The sequence below is a fragment of the Notolepis coatsorum genome (genome assembly GCF_963971535.1).
Source record: "Notolepis coatsorum genome assembly, chromosome: 10".
Lineage (NCBI taxonomy): Eukaryota > Metazoa > Chordata > Actinopteri > Aulopiformes > Paralepididae > Notolepis > Notolepis coatsorum.
Genome location: NC_140174.1, coordinates 103,357,804 through 103,383,162, shown reverse-complemented (window position 1 = coordinate 103,383,162; position 25,359 = coordinate 103,357,804). Strand labels below are relative to the sequence as shown.

Sequence of the window (25,359 nt, the reverse complement as noted above, 5' to 3'; positions counted from 1 at the left end):
TTGGGGTTTGAATTTTTAACTCTGTACAGTCTAATATTGGCATCGTTGTAGGAAATTCCTCTCTGTACTTTCCTGGCATTTGTGCCATTATTATGTCTCTATGAGGCCATGCGGGTAATTCCCCTAGAACTGTGAACATAGTCCGTCCACCCATGCATTGAACAAAGTACCAACACTTCGTTCATCAATCATAAATCTAAATGCCAAATCTTTGAAATCATGATTTTGTCTCAGTTTCATAAGAACAAGCAAAAGCTGCACACGCAGGGGCATTGTGTTAATTTGCCAATCACTTCTGCTATATGTCAATGGGACTGAAGTTTGCTGTGCTGTTTCACTGCTAGGTATACTAAACACAGTACATAGATTATTGAATTGATCATAAGTGAATCTAGTGGCATATTTGAAATATAGGCTGGTACACAGCTGTTCTGCAAGACCTCTGGTGTTAATCTATTTGGTACTTGATTATGTCTCAGAACAGTATTTATACTCGTCAGTGATTCGATTTGTGCTTGTTGATTTCTCAATCGTTCATCTCACTCCTCTTGTCCACCTTCTTCCATTTGGGGGAGGCTGCTCCACAGGCCGGCAGAAGTGCTTTGAGGGGAAAAGACAGTTAGCAAACGTTAAATTAGCTAAAAACACCAGCTAACTAGCGAGGAAGAAAAGTCAGACAACAAATTAATGACCGCAAAGTTGATGTTGATAACACTGTAGCTAGCTAGCTAGGATAACACCAGCTAGCTAGCTGGCTAGCTAGCTTGCAGCTAACGTTAGCTAACTAATAGTTTGGTCTACGTTTCTAATACATGTCGTCAAATATTATGTCTTTATGAATTGACCTTACCTTTGAGCAAACATAAGTGTCCTCTTCACATTCAGTTGTGTATGTGGTCGACGACACAGTAGAATCCACCGCTTGCATTTGCAGAGTTTTCTTTTGGGCTTCGGAAAAGGTACAAAATATACTCCTCCATCCAGTCTTTCAGGGTACCTGGTGTCCGAATTACAGGTACCCCACGCACAGCGTTTCACCATCAGATATTAGCTAGATAATAAACATAGAAACTGAACCCTTCACAGTGGTTTCGATCACAGACGTTTGGTTTGATGCGCCCTACAAATGGCTTTTCTGTTGATGTCCGAGTTTTCTGCAGTGGTGCAGTCCTAATATGGGAACTGGTAACACGCCACGCCACGCGCACGCGCGGGTACGTGCATGCGCACATAACTGATTTATACACACACACACGCACACACACACGCACACACACACACAAGCGCATATACGCAAGTGCAATCTTTCTATCATACAAGCTCTTCTTGCTCTCTATTTGTGTGAATGTGCGCATGGAAAGCTGGCGCGCAGCACAGACGCTTGATTCAATATCATAAGCAGGTAGACCCCATCACGAATTCCGAGCCACATTAGTATTCACCTCCACTGCCTGTGTCACACAGAATGAAGGGGGAGATGCATTCAGATAGCCAACACCCAGACACTTAGTCTACCTGCGCTTTTTGTTATGTAAAACGGTGGCCGGGTACTAGTCACAACGAATGGATACAGCGCATTTTTGTGTGCGCGTACACGCGAGTACACATCTGTGCGCGATCGTGCGTACTTCTGCCTCAGTGATCTGGTAACACGGCGTGTAACCGGGTGTGACTGCGACTGCACCACTGGTTTTCTGCCAGCGAGGATTTTCGCTGTGATATGATTGGACAAATTCTATTTGGGGCGTGGTTTAGCGACAGGTCTATTGGTCCACTGATGGATACATCTTGATATTTGTCTAGTCTAGTCGTGTTCATTAGATGGGTGAAATCCTCTTTCAGTGCCTCTGTGCCTGTTTTCTTAGGCAGTTAGCCTCTGGTATGCGTGCCATTAGCGTTAGCCACGCTTCTAGGCCTCTTCTTTTGGAAAGAATGATACAAAACATTTTTATGTAAAAAAATAATTATAATAATAATAAATAAATAAATATTATAATAATTATTATAAAAAAAAATTGCATTCGACTAAGAGGTTGGCAGTCGACTACGGCTCCTTTCGATCGATTAGTCGACTATACTGTAAGAATATACAGTATTTATATATATATATATGGTTATACAGCACTATTGTACATTCTATCATACAGAGTTATATAGGTAGACTATAGTATGAGGTAGGTAGTAATAACATGATTATTATGATTACTATGATTACAGTGTAGGGAAGTTGTAGACAGTGAAAGTAGTAGGTAGGTATAAATTGAGTTTAGGCAACAGAGTTCAAAGTTCATACAGTATGGGTAACAAAGCCTAGGGTATAGGCAATGGAGTTTAGAGTTCAGAGTTGATATGGTATGGGGGGGGGGGGCTGACATCATGGTACAGAGTTGACAGGGAGATGACCGCTGAGGGAAAGAAGCTGTTCCTGAATCTGCTTGACTTGGAATGGAGGTTCCTCTAGCGCCTCCCGGAGGGGAGGAGGGCAAACAGTCCATGATTGGGATGAGAGGTCTGCTTGACAATGCTGCATACAATACCTTCAATTGCAGGGAGTGGTACTGGTGATGAGTTGAGCAGTCTTCACCTTCTGCAGTGCTTTCTGGTCTGAGGCAGTGCAGTTTCCATACCAGACTGCGATGCAGTTGTGGAGTAAGCTTTCTATGGTGCACCGGTAAAGGTTCACCAGAATCTGAGGAGACTTTTGTCGTATCTTGGTTTAGATACAATGTTCTATGTACTAGCGTTGTTCTGCTCCCAAACCTATAGTCTTCTTAAAAACGGGTTGTCCAGACAAGCGCTCCTGGTTTTCTCTTGCAAGTTTATTAACCAAAGCATACAATAACGGCTTCTTAATAACTTCTTGCAGTTGATCAAAAACACTGAATGGTTAAAATAACTCAAGGTTTGCATTGGATCTCCAGACTACTGTTACAAGAATGTTCCTTGGTATTTGTCAATACCGTCGTCCGTGATCTCTGTCTCTGTATAGCGGCGTGGATATGTAGAGTGGTTGAGGCATCTTCATTCATTTTCGCCTCACAGTCCAGGGGCCTCAGTTATAAAGGCCCAGATTGCAGGGTGATGACATCACAGGCTAGTGACCTCATCCCAGGTATTCCTCCAATCAACAATGGTTTCAGTTTGACTTTGAAAAAGTAGGCGTGGCTTGTCTAACTGCCTAACTGAACTTGGTTATAGCCATAACCTAACGTTCTGTATCGTATGGCTCCGCTCGGCGTCACTACTGCACAAGGGAGGCCGAGCGAGAGCCATCGGCCGACAAATGTACCCCGCTGAGGCCCCCCACAACCATCAGATCAGGGAGGACCAAGCCCCCCCGACCCCCCCTAATGGAGGGCACCCCCCCTATGGAGGATCGCGGGAGGGCGACGGATCCGACTGTGCGAAGAGGCACTCAAGCAACTCAACGCACAGGGTGAGCAGACCGTGGCTTGACCCCACGACTACACACACGCACAACACGCATGCCACCCGGGAACGAATGGAAGGAACAACCTCGTTACTGCCCCCAGAATCACGGGGTCAAGAACAAACCCAACCCTGTGGCAAGGCCGTAGCAGCGGAGCGCGAAGGAAGACCCAGACCCACCGAAGGGACTGGATCCCCTGGAAAACGGGGGCCCGGAGAGGTCAATGATGCCAGGCATCAAGACCCCACCAGGCGGTCACTTAGTGACACCGCCCCCCACATCGCCAGCATATTCGGATCAGGCCCCTCCAAGAGCGGGCCCTTTCCCCCCAATAGCACACCGTCTGGCATACTGACCCTGCAGAACAGGCAGTCAGCACGACCGTAAAAGGTTAACCAACGGAAGCAGGCAGCGTACCGGGGAAACCAGGCAACAGGCTGTAACCCGAGCCTGGAGCACTGCGGACGAGACAGGCGCCAAAGGAGTCAGCTGAAAACAGCCGCCCCGGCGGAAGGGGCGTATGCTGGCGTTGTTGATCACCATGACAAAGCCTCCTTTAAAAACCCCCACCCAGAGGGGTTGAGGCAGAGAAGGCTGACATGATTGGCAGATGTCATGAACGTGCAGGGGCACACTCGACCGGACAACCCGGGAGTTGACACTGCTCCAACACACCAGGGAACCAACCACCATGTCGTTACCCTATGCGTGGTTGTTCCTATAACCCCTCAGGAAAAACTCCAAAACACACCTGCGGGTATCATACCGCAGTACAAGTGTTGCAGTTTTTCAAAAAAGGGTTATTCCAGGCCTACGGGTCGACGAACAGTACTTCGGACTGGGCCCGGCGGCACGGGAAGCACAGAGTTACCAGAGGAGGTCCAAGACCACCCCAACAGACCCCTCCACGCCACGCGTGAGAGAGGAGCGAAAAGAATGGAGAACCAGCCCCAAGCACACCGCCCTTGGTATTCCCAGGCGGTCTCCCAACCAAGTACTAACCAGGACCGAACCTGCGTAGCGGCCGAGATCTGACGAGATCGGGCGTGTACAGGTTGGCATGGCCGTAAGCCATTACGACAGTGCAGAGTACAATATGTACCCAACAAGGGTCTCCATAGCGCCTAACCCTGTGACACCCGGACCGACCTGGCATTTTTCCCCCCGAAAAAAGCACAAGTCCCTCAGGGTACCAGAACAGCAGATCTGCATCCCCGGCGGACAACGGGTTAACTGACCTGGACCAGCGTGACCAGACCAGTCCCGCGTCCTAATCACGCCGACCTGCCTACTCCGGGAGAAGGGGCAGATATGCGTGTCGATCTAAAACATGAAAAGAGGGCGCCACCCAGACGGTCCCCATTTAGACCGTGCTCAGTTGCCCACCCCAATGGGCGTGAGACCCCTCTACATATGTTCAGATCTATTCCGTTAACATCCCCCAGATATGAACGAGAATTCATCGAGACAACCTAGTAAACTGGCGCTCGGAAGAGACAAAACTCCATCCCAGTTGCCCTATAAAAACGCTGTTTTAACAAGCAACCAAGGCGCACTTAGCCCCTGTGTGATCCTGTAACAGAAACACACCGAGCCAGCACTATGTATGCGTCGAGACACAAACACATCAATGGATAGTCTAGCCAGACACCAAACATTGTTCCTCCAAGTCGCCTGGGAGAACGACACGGAGCCGTCGTGCTTCATGTACCTTCCTCTTTTTATCCAAAAAAGAAAGAACACAGACTGACATGAATCCCTCGTGACGCAGGCTGAGGGTAAAAATTGTGTACATTTTTACATCCCACCACCCTCCCATAGGGAGGAGACGGAAATCCCCAGAGAGACTTCCCACGCGAGCTGTATAGATTGAAAAGAATATATTGCAACATTGAGCCATGTAAAAATTTGGTTTAGGGCTCTCTGAGGAGGAGGCACTGAACCCATACACACTCAATAATCGAATTGAATTGAATACACACACAATAGAGCAGGACTCCTTTTTGGAGTTCTACTCACCTTGACAATCTGAGGAGGAGGCTCTGCACTCTGAGGAGGCTCCCTCACATGGAAGGAGAGTCCTAACTCACAGAAGGCCAGAGTAGGAGCTTCGTGAGGAGGAGCCCTGACCCCTCCCTGAAACAGATCCATCATATGGACCTGAACAGCTCACGGAAGTCTTACCAACAGAGACGCGCACAGTGACGTACTCTGTGGCGGGGGCATTTCTGCGGTGCACACGCCCAATATTCCAATATGCTAACCTGCTATCTGATTTTTACTAAGGAAAAAACACAGAATAGAGAGGGCCCCCTAAAGAGCCCCGGTACCAGACTTACACATGTGATTCTGTGGCCAACCCAACCCAGTTGTAGATCACAAGATACACACAACCCTTTACCACCACAAAAAATGGCAATACACTCTACAGAGGAACGCCGTTTTTCATAATGAGAGAATACACAATTCTCGATTAGTATCGGCCACAGGCCTTGCTAAGCACACACGAAAAGTGACCAAACAATCTTTTCTTTTAGGAAAATACAGTTCCTCAAGCAGTTTTAGCACAACGCCAGCAATCAAGCCAAGGGTTACATCGTATCCCACCACACAGTGACACAATATATTGTAAACAACATGTCTGAGAGGAGGGTGAGGAAGTCCCCAGGGAACCGGGGGGAAACACCCCTCCTACCTTACCCTTAATACGGCCAGTTGAACAGGTAAACCTGTTAATATGTGAACACACTGTTCATTGTCATTACAGTCTGAGAAAAGAATTCATTCTTCACTCATATGTCACTAAGCATAGCTTTATAGGTTAGTTTAACCCCCTTAGTTGTGAGTACACGGTACATGAACACACATGATGTTTCTCAACACAACAAACCAGATCATTTTTACATCTGTAACAAACAACCCGATTTGCATGGAGAAGCTAATACCAGTGACAAGACAATTCACACACAACTCGCGTTGTATCCTAAATGTAGTGCAGCAACACTCGTTTTGGAAAACATCGTTATTTACAAAACATTTAGAAGGGAAGGAAGAAGACGCATTTTAAGGTCTGGTCAGGACCTTCCTACCGAGAGTGCAGATCAAGCGAACTGCAGTATCTAACAGGGCACCGATAGTAAACACAGCATCCTGTGTTTGACGACACGGGCAGCGTCGCTGCTCCCCGCCGCTACGGTTCTCCTTGTTGACGCAGTCCTCGCCGGCCGGCTCCAGGTAGGTTCGACTAACATCCTCTGTCAAAGATGACGTCGTAGTCAGAGTGTTTAAGGCATGTTATAGTCACAGAAAACGTTCAACAGTGTAGCATTAAGCTAACAGCCGTTCGGCTGATAGCAGCAAGCTAACGTGTACTAGCCTGGTAAACACAGCGAGCTAACACCGCACTAACAGCTGACTGGCTAACACAGTAGGCCACAACTAGCACGCAAGCTAAGCAGCTATCTGCTAAGCAGCTACCACCCGAATTTGTACACACACGATATAACAAGCCACACTTCAGACAGGCCGCCATTCTGAAACCCTCCTCACCTTTTAAGAGAGAAGAGAAAAAGAGATGTCAACACAGTTTACAACAGTGATTTTACCAGACATCCGGCGGAGCCAGCACAAGTCCCATCTGGGCTGTAGCCGACTTGAACATGGATCTCCCGATAACGAACATCCATGCCCACATTTCCTCGTTAGGGTATACTCTCATTTGTATATGAAAGATGGGGCCTACACGGTGACAGAGAAGCATCCACTCGTCCAGAGAATCCTGGGATCACCAGTTACTGGTCGTGGCCCACTAGTTGACTATAATGGGCTTCAAACCAAGATCCTCCGCCGTCTCCTAAAAGGCTGAACAGAAGGACCCTAATCTGGGGCCGGTTTTCGTAAAACTTGTCAGCTAGCCCCCATAGCACTAACAGACAAGTGGTGCTCGCAAGCAAACATTACTCACCAAACCTGGAACCCACCGCTTCTCACAACAGTCGGTGCGTCCTACAGTCCAGCTGTATTGCTGGAGGGTCTTACCCCATCCAGCCGCAGCAAGGAGGATTGTAGTTGGGAGGCATGTCAGCGGCGTGAACTCCTAATACGAAAAAAACAGTGGAGGTGTAGAATGATCATCATCTACATCATCATCTACATCATCATCATCAGGACAGTCAGTCTGACGTACTGGTGAGCAACACCGGCGCCCCCCAGGGAACTGTGCTGTCACCCTTCCTCTTCACCCTCTACACCTCAGACTTCTGCCGCAACTCCAGCGGGTGCCACCTGCAGAAGTTCTCAGACGACTCCTCCATCGTAAGCTACATCACCGACGATGATGAGGAGGAGTACAGAGCCCTGGTGGAGAGCTTTGTGGGGTGGAGCGACAGCAACCACCTCCAACTCAACACCAGTAAGACCAAGGAGCTGGTGGTGGACTTCCGGAGGGGCAAGAAGAGGCCCCCCCCGATTCCCATCTCCATCCGAGGGGTGGATGTGGAGATGGTGGACTCATACAAGTTCCTTGGGGTACACCTGAACAATAAACTGGACTGGTCGGACAACACAGAGGCCCTCTACAGGAAGGGACAGAGCAGGCTGTTCTTCCTGAGGAGACTCAGGTCCTTCAATGTGTGCAACAAACTGCTGCAGTCTTTTTACCAGTCTGTTGTGGCCAGCATCCTCTTCTATGCTGTGGCATGCTGGGGAGGATACATCAACTCAAGGGACACCAACAAGCTCAACAAGCTGGTGAGGAAGGCTAGCTCCGTGGTGGGAGTCGAGCTACCTAGACTTGAGGTGATGGTAGAGAGGGGGATGATAAGGAAGCTGGATGCCATCATGGAGAACCCCTACCACCCCCTCTACGACGAGCTAGTCAAGATGAGAAGCTCGTTCAGCCACAGACTCATCCCCCCCCGACACTCAACTAACCGCCTCGGACAGTCCTTCATACCAGCGGCCATCAGGCTCCACAACAGTGGGCAGCGACTAGCAGCCTCCAGGCCCCACAACAGGGGGCAGCGACAGCGACTGCTACCAGACATTGACCTGGGACTTATAGGAACCCAAGGGGGACAAAGTAGACTACCCTGGTACTTTGATTAATGTATACTCAGTAGATAGTAAATTATTATAACACTACCTCTTGCATACTGCACCTCATGTGACACTGTGAATAATGTGAATATTCCTCAGCTAGTCAGATAGTAAATTATATTGACCATATTGATCAAATTGTTTACACTGCCTGTGTTGTCTTTTACTACCTGTATACTGTGTTGTTTTACTACCTGTACCCCTCCCCCCCTCCCCCCCATGCTGCTATGATGCCTGAATTTCCCCAAGGGGATCAATAAAGGAATATCATCATCATCTTCCAGACACTCCAGTAACGAAGACAATATCGCCGTATTTTCTCGAAAATAGTGAGAGAGAAAATAAAGATATGATGTCAACGTATCTCTTGTTTTCCAACTTTCTTCTACTAACAACCTCGTCAAGTGGGGATCTACCGAAGGCACTTCCTTGTGGTGAAAGCGAAGAAGGAGGCGAGTATGTGGCCCCACCCCTGCTTATGTAGGTAAGCTGATAGGGGTGTGGCGCTCCACAGGTCCTGAAAAACAAACTTCAGACAGCTCAAAACAAATTAATGAGAGTAGTCCTTAAACTACCTCCACGCACTCACCTAGGGCCAACTTTCTTTAGGCAACTAAACTGGCTTCTGGTCAATAAAAGGGTAATTCACATCAAATTAGGTCTCACACACAAGATTGTTCAAAATACAGGTCCGAAATATCTATCTAATTATTTTAATCGATTCCGTGACAATCATTCATACTCCACTAGAAGGAGCAGTACGGATTTTATTCTGCCAAAATGTAACTCCCTAATGGGCACAAATACTTTTTTATATTCTGCAGCACTGGAGTGGAACAAGCTTCCAGTGGCCCTGAAAAACATCGAAGAGGGGGGAAGTTTTAGACGTGCCACAAAGAAATGGCTAGCCAGTGAAGTATAGAATAGCCATAGGAAGGTGAGGGTAGGGAGTGTTTTTTTGTATGGGGTTGCTATTATGTTTTATTCTCTGTTTTTTATTATGATGATCTATGTTTTATTATGATGCTCTATGTTTTATTATGATGCTCTATGTTTTATTATGATGCTCTATGTTTTATTATGATGCTCTGTTTTAGTATGTTTTATTATGATGCTCTATGTTTTATGATGTCTGTCCATGTCCAAAATCAGGGACCATGATGGAAATAAGTGCTTGCACTTTCTCATGTTTTTATCCCTTGGATGCTGTCTTTTACTCCACAATAAAAATCAATCAATCAATCAATCAGACGGATGTTGGGATGTAAAGGTACATTGTGGAATTTTTTATTCAGTGCGCGTGCACGAGCGAGGTACAGTGCAGTAGTGACGCCGAGCGGAGCCATACGATACAGAACTTAGTATTTGCTTCCAAACCATTCTAGGGCTAAATCATTATAACTATTACATTTATTTAATACACATGATATGTAAATATTATTCTTAGTCTAGTTCTCCATAACATCATCATATAATTAAAAAAAAAATCTCATATTATTCCCCCATTTTATTAAAGTCTTTTGTTTTGGCTTGTAAATTCCCTTTAGTTCTTTCAAAAAACAGATTTACTTTCAAACAATGGTTTCCTAGTTATCTACTAAACTTATATCTGTAATAACATCTTTTTAGAACATCTTTCCATCACAGAATATGCATTCTAGTAATAACACTTGGTTTCCTTTGTATACACATTTTCTAAACCCAGATTTACTTTTAACACCTACTACTTTGAAGATGTATTGTTGTAAATTACTTCTTTAAAAAGACTTTATTCTATGTCAGAAACTCAAACTATATTTTATTTGATCTGTCTCAAAACAGCTTTAGGCCATTTGGGGCCTTACGTGCATTAGTCCTGCTCAGTACGATACACAAGTCGGTGGGGAAGAGAGTGAGGGGTTAACACTACAGGGAGAACAGCCTTGGTGGGCGCCTCCTGGTTGTCCCTATCAAAGCTGACGTAAAGGTTATTGAGCTCATCAGGGAGGGAGGGGTCAGTGGTTGGGGGAGAGTTATTGGTGGTGCAAAACATAATGAGATGTTTTGGGGGAAATTGTGTCTGGTCAAAGCGTGTGCTGTGGCATTAAAGCTGTTGAGAACCAGTGCCATGGAACATTTCTTTACTCTGTACCTTGTTTGTTTTTTTAACAGTCATGATTGGTCCTGATTGTCTGTGTGACCGATCTAATAGGTGAGCAAAGTGAAGTACCATGGGGCGGCCATGTTCGCTCTGCACCAGATCAACGCCTACGAGGACAACGGCTTCCTGGTTATGGACATGTGCTGCGGAGACGACGGAGCGGTCATCGGAGACTTCACACTGGAGAACCTCCGCAGAGCTCCTGGAGAGGACATGGACAAGGTGGAGAAGATGGACGGACACACATTCAGACAGACAAGAAGGGTGGACACACATTCAGACAGACAAGAAGGGCGGACACACATTCAGACAGACAAGAAGGACGGACACACATTCAGACAGACAAGAAGGACGGACACACATTCAGACAGACAAGAAGAGCGGACACACATTCAGACAGACAAGAAGGGCGGACACACATTCAGACAGACAAGAAGGGCGGACACACATTCAGACAGACAAGAAGGGCGGACACACATTCAGACAGACAAGAAGGACGGACACACATTCAGACAGACAAGAAGGGCGGACACACATTCAGACAGACAAGAAGGACGGACACACATTCAGACAGACAAGAAGGGCGGACACACATTGAGACAGACAAGAAGGACGGACACACATTCAGACAGACAAGAAGGACGGACACACATTCAGACAGACAAGAAGGGCGGACACACATTCAGACAGACAAGAAGGGCGGACACACATTCAGACAGACAAGAAGGGCGGACACACATTCAGACAGACAAGATGGACGGACACACATTCAGACAGACAAGAAGCGCAGACACACATTCAGACAGACAAGATGGACGGACACACATTCAGACAGACAAGAAGGACGGACACACATTCAGACAGACAAGATGGACGGACACACATTCAGACAGACAAGAAGGATGGACACACATTCAGACAGACAAGATGGATGGACACAGGGCGGCTAAGTGGCGCAGTGGGCAAGGCGCTCGCCACTAACGCAGGAGATGCTGGGTTCGAGCCCAGCTCTCGGCGTTGCTTCCGGCTTGGCTGGTCGTTCATACTAATACAATTGGCAGTATTAGGGGGTGGGAAAGCCGGTGGGTGGGGATCGGACGTTGTGGACAGCCACTCCTACAGGTCGGTTGGTGCGCCTGTACAGCGGAATCAGGAAGAAACGGGGGTTACTCCTCGCCGCTGAGAGATCGCGCTGTACAGGTGAAAAGATGCGACGGCTGCCTCCTCCTGGACCGGAGGGGACGCGTGATGCAAGGCTTCGTCCACATTGCAGTCGACCAGTGGGAGGCATGGTCTAACAACATTCAAGACAGGGGAGGGTAGAATTGGATAATACGAAATTGGGATGGGAGAAAAATAGAAAATGGGGAGAATAAGTGGATCAAATTCTTTTTTTACATAAAAACACTTACCCATGTACTGTACATACAGTATGGACATATAACTTTACACACACACATCATTACCATGTAAAATCATATAAAGCACTGTACCTGATTTAACAGCATTTTGATAAAATAGTCAGACATGTATGGTGATGAAACCTGAGCGTGGTGAGTCATCACGGCCCGTGTGTCTCTTCTCTTTCCTTCCCCCGTCAGTTTTACAACTCAATGTGCAGAAACCTTCCCAGGAGATACGTTCTTCCTCTAAGCGTGGATGATAACGCACCGCTGGACCAAAACCTCGTCACTCTGCATTACTGTGCAGCTACAGCTGTGAAGACAGCCCCTGGAGAGGTACGACACTATTGAGTTCCCTATAGTGGCACTGTCCCCGGGTAACATGTGGCCCATTGGAGTCACTCACTCACTCACTCACTCACTCACTCACTCACTCACTCACTCACTCACACATCCACTCACTCGGTCACTCACTCACTCACTCACTCGGTCACTCTGTCATTCGTTCACTCACTCACTCACTCACTCACTCACTCACTCACTCACTCACTCACTCACTCACTCACTCACTCACGCATCCACTCACACACTCACGCATCCACTCACACACTCACTCATCCACTTACTCACTCACTCACTCACTCACTGACTCACTCACTCACTCACTTACTCACTCACTCACTGATCCACTCACTCACTGATCCACTCACTCACTCACTCACTCATCCACTCACTCACTCACTCACTCACTCACTCACTCACTCACTCACTCACTCACTCACTCACTCACTCACTCACTCACTCACTCACTGATCCACTCACTCACACATCCACTCACTCACTCACTCACTCACTCACTCACTCACTCACTCACTCACTTACTCACTCACTCACTGATCCACTCACTCACTGATCCACTCACTCACTCACTCACTCATCCACTCACTCACTCACTCACTCACTCACTCACTCACTCACTCACTCACTCACTCACTCACTGATCCACTCACTCACACATCCACTCACTCACTCACTCACTCACACATCCACACACACATCCACTCACTCGGCCACTCACTTGGTCACTCACTCGGTCACTCGGTCACTCACTCGGTCACTCACTCACTCACTCACTCACTCACTCACCCACTCACTCACTCACTCACTCACTCATCCACTCACTGACTCACTCACTCACTCACTCACTCACTCACTGATCCACTCACTCACACATCCACTCACTCACTCACTCACTCACACATCCACTCACTCACTCACTCACTGATCCACTCACTCACTCACTCACTCACACATCCACTCACGCACTCACTCACTCACACATCCACTCACTCACTCACTCACTCACTCACTCACTGATCCACTCACTCACACATCCACTCACTCACTCACTGATCCACTTACTCACACATCCACTCACTCACTCACTCACTCACTCACTCGGCCACTCACTCGGCCACTCACTCGGTCACTCACTCACTCACTCACTCACTCACTCACTCACTCACTCACTCAATCATCCTGTTAGATTCTGATCAATCAGCCAGTATCACGTCTTCGTCTGTTTGGCTTGTGTTATCATCTCTCCATCCCCTGACCCTGCGTTGTGTTTATTTCTTGGACGTCTTCACATACTGGCTGATACAATCTTTGTCATCCCCCTTTAATGCAATCCGCAAGCATAAGAATGCACCACCTCCATAAGAATTCGACCCTTGACAGCGTAATACCTTTCTTGAAAGAGCGTTGTTTATTACATAAGCAGAAGCCTCAGCTCAGATTTTATCAGATTGTATTGTCCTTGCGAAAGTCTCTGATGGAACACTAAAGTTCATTATTCTAATGATCTCCTGTTACCCCGCTCGGTGATAATTGCGGCCTGGCTGTTATCCCAAAGCCTTCTCTGTGGTCGTGCCACGTCAGTCTTTTCCCCGCAAGGGGAGGGGGAGGGGGAATCGCTTCCAAGTCTCTGATCAAGCTTATTCTCTTCTGTGTGGTTCGTATCTCAGTCTGACTTACACCCGGAAGGAACTTACTTTTCTATATTCTCGCCATAGCAACAACAGGCCCGCCCCTCTTCTGGTTACTATGTGCCGCTGCCATGACAACTGTTCTAACCTTTAAACACACATTTTAAACGTCTGTTTCATTAATGTCAAACTCTCTCCCTCGCTCCTGTGCCTGTCCTGTGTTCTTATCAGCTGTTGATGTTCTGATGGAATGCAAACATTCTGCTCGCTGCGAACACTGCCTGCCTCCTGCCTCTAAACCGCTTCCTCCACCGTTCAAACCGTCACCATGCACAGCTACCTCTCTGACCTAGCACCATTAGATGCTGTCATCTCCCCCCAATCTATACATCACATACATTGAAAAACACCGATATCTTTCACTCCCCCCTTTGATTCTCAATCAACCTTCAGAATCAAAAACAACTTGGTTTTTCAATTGATTAGGCTGTCGTTTTGAAATGTCCATCTTCCCCTCTGGGAATTGTCTCTTCAGCTAGAAAACCCTCCTTTCTTCGTGGTCCTGAGATACACTCACCTTCCCCCTCCCTTGATCCTGCTAGAGGAATGGTTTATCTGTCCCGAGAGGACTATATTAACACTTGCTATGCCACTCGCGGCTTTTCTCGGATTTACGAGATTTCTCTGAATTTTTAATTTTTTTATTTTTTAGCGATCTGAAATCATATTGCATCACGCGAGCCTACCCTAGCCTACCCAAGGGCCGCCGGCGATCAGATGTGAAAAAAGCGCCCCCTATCGTCTCCCAGATGACATCAGGGATTTTGGAATGGACTCAATGAAAATGGATGGGGGGAAAAAAATATTCCAGTCCACATTTTCCAGTCCACTGATGCAGCCGGGGTTACCAGAGTTCATTCTGGAGACTCTGAGCCGCGGCAAGCATGAGTTCTACTGTATACACGTTAGATCTATACATTTATCGATTTTTTCGAATGGTGATCAGGAATTGGAATATACCAGTTGGATACCATCTGATGTCAGGTAAGGAATCTATGTTATCAGTGTTAGGATAATCAGACTCGTTTTGATGAAGATATAAGCTTTTTTCTGATATGTGCTCCAGCGGTTTCACTGTAAAATCCATGAGGAAATGAAAACGGCTATTATCAGCGCGCGCCTCGAATATGCGTGCGGGCACGTATACTATTGATCATCTAGCGTTTATTTGAAAACGATTCATAAATAGGCCGACAAATATCAACGTTCTGGAATATTCCAGTAAAAGACGATTATCACAGAATGGGCTGTTTTTTACCTCAAAACGGGTGCTTTTCAAAATGCTCTCAAACGGAAATGAAGCGATAAAAAACCAATCTGCCTTGACAGCACTGACTGGAAAATGATTCTTTGATAAGCGACGGGCAGATTAGACACATAGCCATAATTTAAAACATAGATTAGGCAATATTAAGGTTAACATTGGCGCTGATGGTGGCATTCAAGCACTAAGTCGTGCGCCCCCTGGTGGCACTGAAAGTGTTAAACATACTACAGGAAATTGTCATAAATTCCCCCCTGCTATATATATACCTTATATATCTCTATCTTATATATTCATATATAAATCATCTCTTACTTCTGTAAATTATAATCAATAAACACACAGGACTTCACGCTGTCATCTTCATGCTGTCTCTTGTCTCTGGAAGGAAGTCCCTGTTTTTTTTGTTCAGGTTTCAACAATAAACCCGCCCACGCTTTAGGTTTCAACACGCCTCGAAACAGCGGCTCCGCAGGAAAGCCCCTTCTGATGTCTGCCTCGTTCTCCCCTGGGCCACACCGCCTGCGACCGCTGGACTCCGCCCCGTTGGCCGTCTCCACCGCTGTCGGTGGTCCTCCTTTCCGCTATCGGTCATCACCGGACTCTGAAAGCAGAAAACAAACCCCAGCAGTCTTCTGTACACAACCTTCCCTTGTGTTTCCCTGACCGCTCATATACCATGGCCTGGGGACTTGCAGCTCCTCCCATACTGTAACTTCCGGTTCGCTATATATTTTCTCTGCAAGCCCCTGCCATGGCCACGCCCTTTCAGGCTGTTGGATGGTGTGAGTGTCCTACAGCCCACGGCGCTCCCACTACATTAGCCTACCACCTTCTCAACACCACATCTGTCCTACAGGGCGGTTCCCTGTTTGTCGTCTTCCGTGGTGACACCAGCAGCTTACCGATTCCCACTTCCCAACTCTATCTTCGTCCCAGCTTGACCCCCAGCCCGCGCCAGTTCTTTCTGGTGACTGTGTACTCTGAAAACTCTGCCTATTTATCAGGTGTGAGAAGGCGCCACTGGAAATTAAACGTCCTCTTTATTCCATAATTAACCTATTTAATTAACTGCACCTCATCTCTCTGTGAAGTTCTTATTTAATCCTGTATAATTAAACTCTATTTAATTAAACTTGTCTATCAATATTATCATATTAATAACATACAACAGAGCATCGCTCTAACATACAACAGAGCAGCTTGTCGCTCTAACATACAACAGAGCAGTCCGTCGCTCTAAACAACAACAGAGCTGTCCGTTGCTCTACCCCAAACAGAGCAGTTCCGTCGCCCTGGAGCTGTGCGTCGCTCTAATCTAAACACGGGGCAGTTCCATCGCCCTGGAGCTGTGCGTCGCTCTATCCTAACACGGAGCAGTCCGTTGCTCTGGAGCTGTGCGTCGCTCTAATCTAAACACGGGGCAGTTCCGTCGCCCTGGAGCTGTGCGTCGCTCTATCCTAACACGGAGCAGTCCGTTGCTCTGGAGCTGTGCGTCGCTCTAATCTAAACACGGGGCAGTTCCATCGCCCTGGAGCTGTGCGTCACTCTATCCTAACACGGCGCAGTCCGTTGCTCTGGAGCTGTGCGTCGCTCTATCCTAACACGGAGCAGTCCGTTGCTCTGGAGCTGTGCGTCGCTCTATCCTAACACGGAGCAGTCCGTTGCTCTGAAGCTGTCCGTCGCTCTATCCTCACACTTTGAGTTCCTTTACAAAGTTCTAACCTACACCACCGTGTATACACACATGCAGTTGGTAATTTGAATAAAATGTAACTCTTTAATTAAATTAAAAACTCTTCTAACTGGAATCACTAGTATTACTATAATAACAGTACCCTTTGTACTTGGTCCAGTAATCTGGAGTCACTACCCCACTCCGCCACTAGATGGTAGTAGATATCCCTCTTCAAATATTTGCCTGCATTACCCCCCCCCCTAGATGGCGGCCAACTCAGTCTAGAGTACTTTAGCTGACGTGTCTCTCCTTGGTTCTTATCTGTTAGCCTCCTTGTGGCTCTTTGCGGCCATCTTGTATCTGTGCCTAACGGCCGACCTTCAGAGCACTGGCTCTGTATTACCGTGGAGACACAAAACTGACATATCTTTTTTTTTCGCACTGTCCCTTTAAAGCTTTCTAGCTACCGACCACACCCGTAACGTTGTTCACTGCTCCCTTCACCTCACAGTCCCGCTTCCCGCTTTCTGTGTTTGAACAGTAATCAACTAAATACGATGTCGCTCCTTTGCCTCTCTTCTCATTTCCTACACAGTGGCTTCTGTGCTCTGTAGATAAGACTCTCGGTTTTCAAAACAAAACCGTGCAGCTCTGCTGCTCTCCCAAAACACACTTCCCCCCTCTGGCTTTTCCTCTGTGTCTTCAAAACACATTACAGCTGGCCTAGGTGTGTGTTAATTATGTTTACGGATGTACATATGTTCGTTTTTATTGGCTTGTGAAGTTGTTGAGAGACTAACTTTTTCCCTTTTCACCGTCGGTTGTTGGTCCATGGCGCTACCCCCCCCCCCCCCCCGGCCTTGCTTGGCTCGCTCGCTGGCTTGGCTCGTGTCCATGGCTACCCCACACGCCTTGGCACATAGTCTCTTACTTTCAAGCAACTTCAAAGCAAGCAATATCTGGGTCACGGCACTAACTGTTAGATTCTGATTAATCAGCCAGTATCACGTCTTCGTCTGTTTGGCTTGTGTTATCATCTCTCCATCCCCTGACCCTATGACCCTATGACCCTATGACCTTATGTTTATTTCTGGGACGTCTTCACATACTGGCTGATACAATCTTTGTCATCCCCCTTTAATGCAATCCGCAAGCATAAGAATGCACCACCTCCATAAGAATTCGACCCTTGACAGCGTAATACCTTTCTTGAAAGAGCGTTGTTTATTACATAAACAGAAGCCTCAGCTCAGATGTTATCAGATTATATTGTCCTTGCGAAAGTCTCTGATGGAACACTAAAGTTCATTATTCTAATGATCTCCTGTTACCCCGCTCGGTGATCATTGCGGCCTGGCTGTTATCCCAAAGCCTTCTCTGTGGTCGTGCCACGTCAGTCCTTTCCCCGCAAGGGGAGGGGGAGGGGGAATCGCTTCCAAGTCTCTGATCAAGCTTATTCTCTTCTGTGTGGTTCGTATCTCAGTCTGACTTACACCCGGAAGGAACTTACTTTTCTATATTCTCGCCATAGCAACAACAGGCCCGCCCCTCTTCTGGTTACTATGTGCCGCTGCCATGACAACTGCTCTAACCTTTAAACACAAATTTTAAACGTCTGTTTCATTGATGTCAAACTCTCTCCCTCGCTCCTGTGCCCGCTGCTGTTCTTATCAGCGATGTTCTGATGGAATGCAAACATTCTGCTCGCTGCGAACACTGCCTGCCTCCTGCCTCTAAACCGCTTCCTCCACCGTTCAAACCGTCACCATGCACAGCTACCTCTCTGACCTAGCACCATTAGATGCTGTCATCTCCCCCCAATCTATACATCACATACATTGAAAAACACCGATATCTTTCAATCCACTCACTCACTCACTCACTCATCCACTCACTCACTCACTCACTCACTCACTCACTCACTCACTCACTCACTCACTCACTCACTCACTCACTCACTCACTCACTCACTCACTCACTCACTCACTCACTCACTCACTCACTCACTCGATCTGGCAGGGATGTTTGGTTGGATGCAGATAACGTCATTGGTCTCCACGGTTTTGTGCTTGTTTTGTGTATTTGTGTGTACGTGTGTGTACGTGTGTGTTTGTCTGTGTGTAGTCAGACCAGGAGGGAATAATATAAAGAATGACAGCCCATAATAATTCTGAGTTCTCATTTCCCAAATGCTACAGTATGAAATTAATCAGCCTGAAAAAGTAATATTTTTTCTTTCAGACGTGGTAATTTGATGACTCAGAAAAGGTAGAAGTGACTTCAAAGTGAGTCTGACTTACTGTATGGCTCAACTGCCAGTCAAAGAGTAAAGACGTCTCTCCCTCACAGTCACCTCACCGTGAAAGACACACACACACACACACACACACACACACACACACACACACACACACACACACACACACACACACACACACACACACACACAAACACACACACACACACACACACACACACAGACGCATGCACGCACACAAAGACGGACACACACACAGACGGAGACACACACACACACATACACAGAAAGTGGTACTTACACTGCATCAATTACATTTATTACTTTACCCCATACTCTAACCTTAGCCATAAATGCTATATGAGCTTTTATTCAGACTTGTAAGGCCTAACCAAAATGTCCTCATAACCCTAAAGATTTCCTCACAACCCCAAATAATGTCCTCACAAGCATGGTTTTACATGTGCGTGCACACACCTGTAACGATCCCAAGCCCAGCCCTTTGTGGGCCTGTTATGATAAGAAAGACATTGGACATTCCCTACCTCCTGTCAGTGGTCTCATTGAAGTGGACCGTGGCATCAAGGGGGTAAAAAGGAAAACCCGGCGTGGCACTCAAAGTGTTAATGTAATTAATTGTTTGAGTAATGTAATTTCATTGTGTGTGTTGTTGACCTTCCCTTACCTTGTGTGATGTGGTTCCCCTGTTTTGGTTTTGTGTTTGTGATATTGCTTTTGTGTTTAGTTGGTGTTAATTGTTTCTGTGTTTTAGACTGGCCTGCCAGGTGTTTTCAATTGTAATTAGTCTGTGTATATTAGTGTGTCCTGTTCCCACTTCCTGTGTGGCGTCATCCCTCTGTGTTACCTCCAGTTACCTCCGTGTTCCCTTGCTCGTCGTGTCTCCTGTCGTCCCCCTTGCCTTGCTGTTTTGTATTGAGAGTTTGTAAGTAGATTTAGTATTTCCGTTTTGGTGCATCTTTGTTTTCTCGTGTCTTCAGTTCATTTTGTATCTAGTGCCTTTTGTTTTGTTTGTTCCTGTAAATATATTTCTTGGCTCTAGTGTTTAGCTAATAAATAGATCACCGTATCTGAGAAGAGCAACTGCCGTCTCCGTTTCCTCCATTCATTGTCCGCAGTATTGGGTTCTCTCTCCTCTCCACACTACCCCCACTCGTAACACACACTCTCACTCACACAAACTTTTCAACATTCATTCCTGGCACAGTGATGCAGGTGTACCGATGTGTTAGTGGTCATGGGTACCTGACTGACATAGTGATGTGTTAGTTGTCATGGCTACCTGACTGACACAGTGATGTGTTAGTTGTCATGGGTACCTGACTGACATAGTGATGTGTTAGTTGTCATGGGTACCTGACTGACACAGTGATGTGTTAGTGGTCATGGGTACTTGAGTGACACAGTGATGTGTTAGTTGTCATGGCTACCTGACTGACACAGTGATGTGTTAGTGGTCACTTGAGTGCATGCTTACCAACTGTTAGTCTGCAACACTACTATCACCGACATCTAAGAAGGGAGATCCCCCCTTGAATGGCCCTTCTAAGGTTTCTCTCCTCCACACTGCCTGTGGAGCATTTTTCCCTATTGTTAGGTTTTAGTGAGTTTTTCCTTACCTTCGCGTGGGGTATGTCTGGGAGTGCTTGCATTCTTTCATTTATTTGCATTTATTTTAAATTTGTTGGACCTTATGGTGTTCTTGTTCTGTTCTTGACTTATTGTTATGTTTCTTCTTGACTTGTTTAAAGAAGACGTGTACGGCCCATGGGGACATTAACGTGTGTTGTCGGGCCTTACAAATAAATTTGATTTGATTTGATTTATGGCTACCTGACTGACACAGTGATGTGTTAGTTGTCATGGCTACAGTACCTGACTGACACAGTGTTTGACTGATGAAAGGAAAGATGACGCGTTAGTTGTCACGGCTACCCGACTGACACTGTGATGGTTACTAGGTTAATACTGTAGGCTACAAGCAGACCAAATCTTCAGCGTACAAGTTGTGTCTTGAGGCCAAATAAACGTCACTAATATCATCCCGGTGTGATCGATATTAGTAGGCCTACTCACAATATAGGCTTGATGGATTCCGTGAAATTGTCACGTTGCACCAATGCAATGTTGTCTTCCTTTGGTGACAGGTTTACCTAACCCACGAGGAGCTGTATGATGAAGATCTGCTGCAGTATGGTGGCCTTGAGTTCCCTCAGATCAACTATGCCGAGTACAACGCCAGGCCCTACCGTTACTTCTACGCCTGCGGCTTTGGACACGTCTTCAGCGACTCGTTGCTCAAGATGGACGTCCACACCAAGGAGCTTAAGGTGCAAACATGTCAATCAAACACCTCATTCTTTCACATAGGCTGGGTTGCTGGGACTGCCGTTTTAGCACAGAGAGAAGGGGCGACAGTGGCTCCGGAGGTAGAGCAGTCGTCTGGTAATCCAGAGGTTCCCGGTTCGATTCTTGCTCCTCCCGGGCAGTGTGTAGAAGTGTCCTTGAGCAAGACACTTAACTTAACCCCTAACTGCTCCCGATGAGCAGGCAAATGTGAGGAACAAATTGTAAAGCGCTTTGGATAAAAGTGCTATATAAATGTACCATTAACCTCTTATCAAGTGGGCAGAAAAGTGGCAATTTTCTTGTGTACCAATAATGTACCATTATTTGGTTGTGAGTTGTACACTGTTAGCACAGACGTGCTGACATAACACATGTTATTGAACATATGCCGGTGTGTTACAGGTTTGCTGAATAACAATACAATATGTGTTAGTTTGAAGTTTAAATAGTTTAAAGGTAGAATCTGTAATGCAGCCAAACAGTGACATTGTTTCCATTTTTCATGTTTTGTGGGTTGGAGTTGAGTGGGAATAGGGGAGGGGTCGCACCTTTTTTGGGGGGAAAACAACTTGGGGAATAAACAGGGATTACCATCAAGGCCCAGAAGTTGCCTCTTAGTCTTAAATCAGTTGGAGATTCATAAGCGTAATGTTAAATGTCCAGGTATTAGAAATTAGAATATATCCTGCAGCTGACTTGGGGGAATACCATAGGCGGAAGGCTGAAGAGGCACGACTGAAAATGGATTCAACATAACTTTTCACAATGGCGCAAATGCTCAATGGCGACCAGTGTTGCAAAGTAATTGCTTGACTTAACATGCACTAAAAAAACAAACCTTTCAAACAATGTAAGTGTTCTGCCAACAATACAAATGGTTGTCAATAGGAACTGTGTCTGGGTTTTCCCCCTGAAAGTAGCTGCAGCCACGAAAACAAGCCTAAGTACCCAGTGTGATGAACAGCAACCCCTCCCCTATTCCCACTCAAATACAACCCACACACCACACCAAAACAACTAAAACGTAACCAAGCGGTTACTCTTTTTTTTTATAGAGCTCGCTGTTTGACGGTATTGCAGATCCTACCTTTAACGTTTGAGCTCCTTCTCCATCAAATATCTTCGGAGGCTAATTCGACGGATGTGACTATAGGAAGGAATTGTGAATAGGACTGGTGATATCTTTGACCGAGGTTGAGCACAACGCCCTGAACAATACTAGAGATGGTAAGAGGGAGATCTGCTAATCAGTGCCATGATACACTCCACCCACAAAGAGACACTTCAAATCTCACAACTACCACCAGGTCATTGTGAAAGAAGGAGAGGTTGCTTGAGCTGTCAGTGGTTTTGGGAAACACTCTTGAAATAAACCAATGAAGTGTGTGTGTGTGTGTGTGTGTGTGTGTGTGTGTGTGTGTGTGTGTGTGTGTGTGTGTGTGTGTGTGTGTGTGTGTGTGCATGGGATGAGTAGAATTGACAGAAGTTTATAGGCCCTATTTGAATCGGGGGGAGGTTATATTTGTCTTTATCACTGAATATACTGGTGAGAATAGTCATGAGGAGGGGCTTCATAGCGACTTGTATAGTAGGTCTGTGATGAGTGGGTGATTTGATTCAACAGAGCCCCCACCCCTCTTTAAACGATGTTAAAACTCCATTTTTACCGCGTGTTGCTTCCTCTGTGCAGGCGTGGCGCCACCCCGGTCTGTTCCCGTCAGAGCCTGTGTTTGTTGCCGCTCCCAACGCCAAGGACGAGGACGATGGGGTCGTCATGTCTGTCATCATCACACCCCGAGAAGTCAGTCATCATGGATTACTACAGACATTTAAGCAACAATATACAAACGCATTCCTTTTCAACACTACAGCAACAACAAAATGTTGATTTTAACATTATATACAGGGTACTCAGACTGCTGTTTTATGCAAGGATCTATCAAGAGAGAGATTGAATAATTAAGGGAATTTTCACACCTGTAGCTTGTTTGCTTTGTTCCGATTCAGGGAATAAAATTATGTAATTGTTGTGTTTGTCCCTCTGGAACATTCAACAGTGGTCCAAAGTTGTAAACGGATGCCATGTGCGAGCAAACTGTTCTCTTATTGGTCAGAAGTCCTACCGGAGGGGCAGCTGGGTAGTGTAGAGGTCTAACCACTCGCCTACCGCAGCAGATATACATTTAGACACTTGATTCACATCAATTTGTGGATAGTTCACTACTTGAAAGATAGCCCATCATTGTAATGATAATCAGTTGTTTGGGTTGCTTGACTTGATCGTGTTCTCACTGCAAACAAACCGCTCCAGGGTTTAGAATGGAAGCCGAGGCCACACTCTTGGCGATTTCAGCTTGTTTTGTTCCGCATCCGAGTGCGATTGCTGTGGCATATGCCCAAGCGAACCGATCTGGGGCGGGGGGGGGATGGGATTGGTAGGCCTGTGTCGTTTGTCTTCGGGAGAGGTACAAAGATGCTGGTATAAAGATGTGCATGGAAGGCTTAATGGTTCGTTACTGTCATTACTGCTAGAGGAGGTGGTGGTCTGTGACCTTTTAACATAACATTATCCTTAATCACTCCGTTTCTGTTTTCAGGAGAAAAGCACCTTCCTGCTGGTGTTGGATGCCAAGACCTTCACAGAGCTGGGAAGAGCGGAAGTCCCTGTCAACGTTCCTTACGGAACACACGGCGTGTTCAACGAGACGGGCTAGAGACTCTGCTATTTCAGGCCCTGCACCTAATCACTCTCTCTCTCTCCCTCTCTCTCTCTCTATATATATATAGGGTGCGAATCATGGGGGAGCTGGGTGAGCCATGGCTCCCCTAGATCAGACATCAGCTCCCCTGAAAACATGATTTGTGAATTTTTGGGGGGTCTCTAAAATACTGACAATAAATGCAATTTTTGCCATGCATTTCTCATTTTTCTGTCATTTTCTGTCATCATCGTGTATAATAATAAAATTAGGCTATTTTGATGTATGATTAATGATGTGCACACTAATTCACCGTAATAGACAATAGCATAAATCTATGGGGTTGCGGCACTGCAGATATACCCTACTCGTAATATGCATGCAACATGCATGCTATTCTTGCGTTTACCATTCAGAGCGTGGCGGCGCTGCACTGCAGTCTGCAGGCACAGATCAAACTTCACCCGCCGTTTAAAATAAATAAATACAGGTATCCAGGATAATGTCGATAATTAAACAAAATCAAAGAAGTAAGCCTTCTAACCAATTTTGGTTTTACAAAGAAGGCAAAGCAGCCTGCTGCGGGGGACTACTTCTGTGACATGCAGATTTTGAGAATTGGGCAGATCTTCACCATCAGGACAGGTGGGTGGCGATAATGTTGAATTTTTTTGCCTACTATAATAATGTTAGACTCGATGTGTTTGGTCGTGGACTTGTTGTTCGGTATTGGTTCATCCGTGTGTTTATGTGTAAATAGGCCTGTTGTGTGTGAATTTTAGTGTTGGATCAGAGGGGTTAATCTGAGCATGTGTATTTAGACACCTGTGTGGTGTGGACTATGTGTGGTTCTGTAATACTCATACCTATAGCCTGTGTCGACCGGGGACGTTTTATGAGTTGTCAGCTCCTTTCTGTCATTCATTTCTATGCTACAGGCGCGACAGGCGCGCTCCTTTTCCCAGCGCCGCGCCTC

The 25,359-nt window shown here is 46.4% G+C and overlaps 1 protein-coding gene across 1 annotated transcript in view; it reads left to right on the top strand.

The window, feature by feature from the left end:
- bco2l (beta-carotene 15, 15-dioxygenase 2, like) overlaps positions 1-24,398 on the top strand; it is a gene marked incomplete at both ends in the record, with an annotated part of 76,119 nt that extends 51,721 nt beyond the window's left edge. The window contains 5 exons of the mRNA XM_084323126.1: positions 10,719-10,889; positions 12,269-12,406; positions 21,483-21,665; positions 23,375-23,485; positions 24,282-24,398. Of these exons, the coding sequence (XP_084179252.1) occupies positions 10,719-10,889; positions 12,269-12,406; positions 21,483-21,665; positions 23,375-23,485; positions 24,282-24,398 (720 nt within the window). The remainder of the gene's footprint in view (positions 1-10,718; positions 10,890-12,268; positions 12,407-21,482; positions 21,666-23,374; positions 23,486-24,281) is intronic.
- Between the last annotated feature and the right edge of the window lie 961 nt (positions 24,399-25,359).